General features: G+C 55.8%; 1 protein-coding gene across 1 annotated transcript; it reads right to left on the reverse strand.

Annotated features, from left to right (window-relative positions):
• Positions 1-2,068: 2,068 nt before the first annotated feature.
• Positions 2,069-3,203, reverse strand: LOC144313472 (metallothionein-1). The gene is made up of 3 exons (XM_077896473.1): positions 3,053-3,203; positions 2,415-2,480; positions 2,069-2,304 (listed from the first exon to the last, which is right to left on the reverse strand). The coding sequence occupies exons 1-3, from the start codon at positions 3,078-3,080 to the stop codon at positions 2,213-2,215; spliced, it is 186 nt and encodes a 61-aa protein (XP_077752599.1). The 5' UTR covers positions 3,081-3,203; the 3' UTR covers positions 2,069-2,212.
• Between the last annotated feature and the right edge of the window lie 1,300 nt (positions 3,204-4,503).

Raw genomic sequence — 4,503 nt, forward strand, 5'->3', positions numbered from 1 at the left:
GAGTTAACTCTCTACTTGTCCAGCCTACCCACCAGTTTTCCAATTAGTTCTGGCCAAAAAGTGCCCATAGGAAGGAAGGAAGGAAGGAAGGAAGGAAGGAAGGAAGGAAGGAAGGAAGGAAAAGGAAGGAAGGAAGGAAGGCTGGTCAGATTGAATCACACCCTCCTCCAAAGCTTTCACACCTCTGTCTAAGCTTGTCTCACACTTGACCTATCCCAGAGTCTTCTCTGTCTTCTCCAAAAGGCAGATACATGGACTCTGTGTCACTCTGCCCCAGTTCAGCAACTGCATCTTGAAATGGTAAATAAATGCTCCCTGAATTCAACAGGGACTTGAATAAGCCTTCCTCCAGCAAAGGGATTGGGATGTGTGTGTGTGTGTATATATATATATGTGTGTATATATATATACATACACACACACATATATCTTCCTCTACACCCAGCACAATGGTTTACTTATAGTAGGAGTCCAATAAGTGCTCTTTGAATCTAGTAGAGAGCATTTATGGATCACCTACTGATTGTCAGATACCGCGCCTGGCTCAGAGGGAAGTAGCACCTTCTGAGCACTTATTTTGTACCAGGGACTGTGCCAGCCACGTTTAACCTCACAACAACCCTATGGGTAGGCACTATTACTGCCCCCACTTTACAGATGAGAAATATGAGGCACCAACAGACCATATAACTTGCCTAAGTATTAGAGCTATGGTCTTAGCCAGGCAGTCTGGCCCCAGAGCAGCCATGCTTAACTGCTTTACCATCATCAAGGTATTAACTTCTAGAATTAAATGAGGCATTCTGACGTGGCCATATCATTTAAAAAATCTATTCTACATTAATCTGTCCAACTGACACCATAACGGTCATGTCCCCACCCATCTCTTGGGAAGATAGGGCTGAAGTAAGGATGCCACTTCACACATGACTTGAAAAATAAAAAGCTGCAAGCCAGGTCATGGTGTTTATGAGGCCAAATGAAAACATTCTGTACCCTTCCATGGAGCAGATTAGCAGCTATGAGTCCCAAAAGCAGAGTTGTGAAATATCTGGGCACATTTGTGCCTGTGACACCAGGAGTTCCAGACCAAAGAAGGCACTAGCCCATCACACTGCTGCCCAAGAGCCACAAGGTCTGTGCCAGGCTCTCCCCAGGAAACGGTGGCAGGGACACCATTTCACCCACACTGGGGTGGTGTTTCCGTAGTAAGAGCCTCCAAGGGGGCTGGCTGCCTTTTCAGCCTGATTTGGTCTCTGTGAAAACATTTCCCACATCCTGTGGGGCAAGGCCTGCTCGCCTCTCCTTCCATAGACTGACAAGAACTGGGAACCTTCAAGTCCCCTGGGCCCCCAGGAGGACAGCCACATCTTGGAGTTGGCTTCACATTCATTTGGGGTGGAAAGATCTACCGGCAGAGGCTCATTTCATTCACTAAATGTTCCATGTGCCACCCTCAGTGGGCTAGGACCTTAGGTATTTCTTAGAATCCAAGTTCCCCAGCCCATCTTACACCTAAGAAATAGAAATGGTAAGGGGGAAATGGTACAGTGGTGTGGCACTCCCAACCTAAGCATTTGTAGCGCAACCAGGTTGCAAGTCAAGCAGATGAATGAGACACATGGTCTCTGCTCTCTCTTTTCCAAAGTGAACTTAGAACATCCCCTCACATGCTTACCCACACATCAGGATCTCTGCTTCAGTTGTCCCCTCAGACAGGAATGCAGCTCTCCATACCAGGTCTCCTGGCTTGGGCTCACCCAACAGCATTGTTACATTCTGTGATTTTTTGATTCAGTGATGATCTGTCCTCAGCAGTCTGTAAGTGCCTTGTTACCTCAACACTGAGAACCCAATGCTTATGTATCCAGTAGATGCACCATAGGTGGCCGTTGAGTGAGTGTAGGCAGTGACACAGATACTGACACAGATGCCAGACCACAGAAAACCTTGCCCTGTCCCCACTTCCTATGCCTACCCCACCCCTAACTTCCCCCAAAGCAGTTTCACCTACACCCCAACTAGAATCAAGTCCCACCTTCCCAACACACCAGACACTTGGAGCCAGAAGAGTCTAGATGAATTTATTGTCTTTCAAAGATTTCATAGAAACAGGAATGTAGCAACTGGATCAGGGTAGAATGAAAAAGTAAAAAAACTGCAGGTTTGTGCATGTTGCTCTATTTACATCAGGAACAGATGTTCTCACACATCAGGCACAGCAGCTGCACTTGTCCGATGCACCTTTGCAGATGCAGCCCTGGGCACACTTGGCACAGCCCACAGGGCAGCAGGAGCAGCAGCCTGGGGCAGAAAGGCCAGAGGGTCAGAGCATTGTCAGGGACCCTCCCCAACCCCACCACCTCCCGACTCAGTCCAGTCCCCAGATCCCTAGAAGACCCCACCAGACTCACTCTTCTTGCAGGAGGTGCATTTGCACTCCTTGCATTTGCAGGAGCCAGCGCACGTGCAGGAGCCACCTGCAAGGGAGAGAGGGGCAGTGAGCAGGGGAGCCATGTAGGAGCCACAGCAGTCGGGTTGCAAAGCCTCCCCGCAGCCTTGGGTCAGTGCCCAGGACTGGAGCTCCTTTCTCACTCGGCGCAGGTAACGGAAGCCAGGGAAGGAAGCCCCACTCGCTGGCTCCTGGAGCTAGGAAGGGTAGGTCCCCTCCGGAGAGGGCTCCTCAAGGAGGGCACCAGGCTGAGGCTGGCGGCCAGGACCCCGGGTCTTGAACCCTGAGGAGGCAAGGTCCCCACCTGCCATCAAGTCTCGGCAGCCCCGAGACCTGGACAGGGCACTGGGTCCCAGGCCAGCAGCCCCCCCCTAAGCAGGGGACCTCGACGTGACCGCAGCACCCCCAACTCTCTACAGTCTAGGCGACGGGAGGAGAGACATGCTCTGCGGAGCTGGGCGAGGGCGCGGCGACCAGCTCGTGCGGACTCGGGAGTCGACTCCGGCCCCAGCTCCAAACACCTGCCCCGCCCGCCCCAAGGACGCAGGTCCGGGCCGGGGAAGCGTGGCCCCCCGGAGGCGCAGAGCCCGGGGTCCGTACCGGTGGAGCAGGAGCAGTCGGGGTCCATCTCGAGCCCAGGCGAGGCGAGGCGAGGCGAGGACGGAGGTCCCAGGCAGACCACACGGAGAGTCAGAGCCCGGGCGGGAGACGGGGTGCAGCGGGGCCCCGCCGGCGGCCTTTATGGGCGGCGCGGGCGGCCCGGGCGCAGAGGCCCCGCCCCCGGCCTTGCACCCGCCCCGCCGGGAGCGCGCGGCCCGCCGCGTCCTTGGCCGCGCTGAGTGCAGCCCCGCGGGCCGGGCGCACGAGTCCCCGGGGCGGCTGAGCTCGCTGCGCCGCGTGCCCGGGGGCTGCGCGCCGGGTGGCCCGCGGGGGCCCGGCCCCCACGCCGCCCGCAGGTCGGCGTCCCCGAGGTCGGCAGCGGGCCCCGGTCCCGGGTGTTCCGGGCCCCCGGCGCCTGGGTCCTCGCCGCCCTCCCCGCCTCGGCCCCGTGCACCTGGTGTCCCCGGGGTCGCCGGTTCCCGGATCCGTGTGCAAACCCGGCCTCCCCCTCGTGACCTGGGACTGGGGTGGGGGTGGGGTGGGGGCGTGGTGGGGCCGGGGTGGGGGGAGGGTGGGCGTGCGGAGCGACCCGAGAGAGCTGTGTGCAGAGGCCTCGCGGCGATGTGACCTTTGCCTCCCCTGGCGTGTCTTCTCCGTGTCCCCACGTGGGGCTGGCCTTTCAGGGCCTTTCATCCTGTACACCGTGGGGACTGGACCGCTGCCTCTTTCGGTTCTCACGGCCCAACGGATTGTGCAGGTCCTTCTTTGCGTTAAAACTAATGCTGCCCGGGGGCTGCCCCCGTGGGGCACCTGACTCCTGGCCCGTTCCCAAAGAATGAGATAACCACAAAGGAGGGATCCTTTTAGGTGATATAGAGACCTGGCTTTAAATAACAAAGTAAGAACAGTGGTTATTTCCCTTTCAACATTCCAAGAATTACATAGTGTTTAGTGACCCCCCCCCCTCCTCCTCCTCTCCCTGCTGGGCATAGCCTGTCTAGGTCCCTACCTTGCTTGCATCCTCTCCAGCCTCTCTAGTAGCCATCAGCCCGGTGAGCTCAGGCTTCTGGCTCCCTTCCTTTCCTTCTACCCACCAAGGTTGAAGAGATGTGTGGGCACATTTGTCCTGGTTCTCCTATGCCTAAACTTCTAGGTGCTTTCCTGAGCCCTGCTAGTTCACCCCACTCAGAATGGAGGTTCCCCAAGCACGGGGTACCCCCCCCCCCAGAAAAGGGTTCTTTTTAGATGATAGGCCAACCTGGCATCAAATAACAAACCAAAACAACTGGTTCTGTCTCTTTCAGTATTCTTGACAACTACATGGTGTTTAGTCTGTCAGAGTCTTTTGCTTATCACTTGGCTATTTGAACCCTAATAGCAATCCTAAAGAGTACAATAGTTATGAGCCAGTTTCCCAAAGGCAAAAGTTTAAGCGTAAGGAGTTTAAGACT

The sequence above is a fragment of the Canis aureus genome, chromosome 5, assembly GCF_053574225.1.
Source record: "Canis aureus isolate CA01 chromosome 5, VMU_Caureus_v.1.0, whole genome shotgun sequence".
NCBI classification, from domain to species: Eukaryota; Metazoa; Chordata; class Mammalia; order Carnivora; family Canidae; genus Canis; species Canis aureus.

Excerpts from the sequence above, each read along its gene's own strand:
- LOC144313472 (XM_077896473.1), bottom strand. The coding sequence starts at position 3,080 with ATGGACCCCGACTGCTCCTGCTCCACCG. Across the intron at positions 2,481-3,052 it reads CGACTGCTCCTGCTCCACCG|GTGGCTCCTGCACGTGCGCT; the intron begins GTACGGACCCCG and ends TCTCCCTTGCAG. Across the intron at positions 2,305-2,414 it reads ATGCACCTCCTGCAAGAAGA|GCTGCTGCTCCTGCTGCCCT; the intron begins GTGAGTCTGGTG and ends TTTCTGCCCCAG.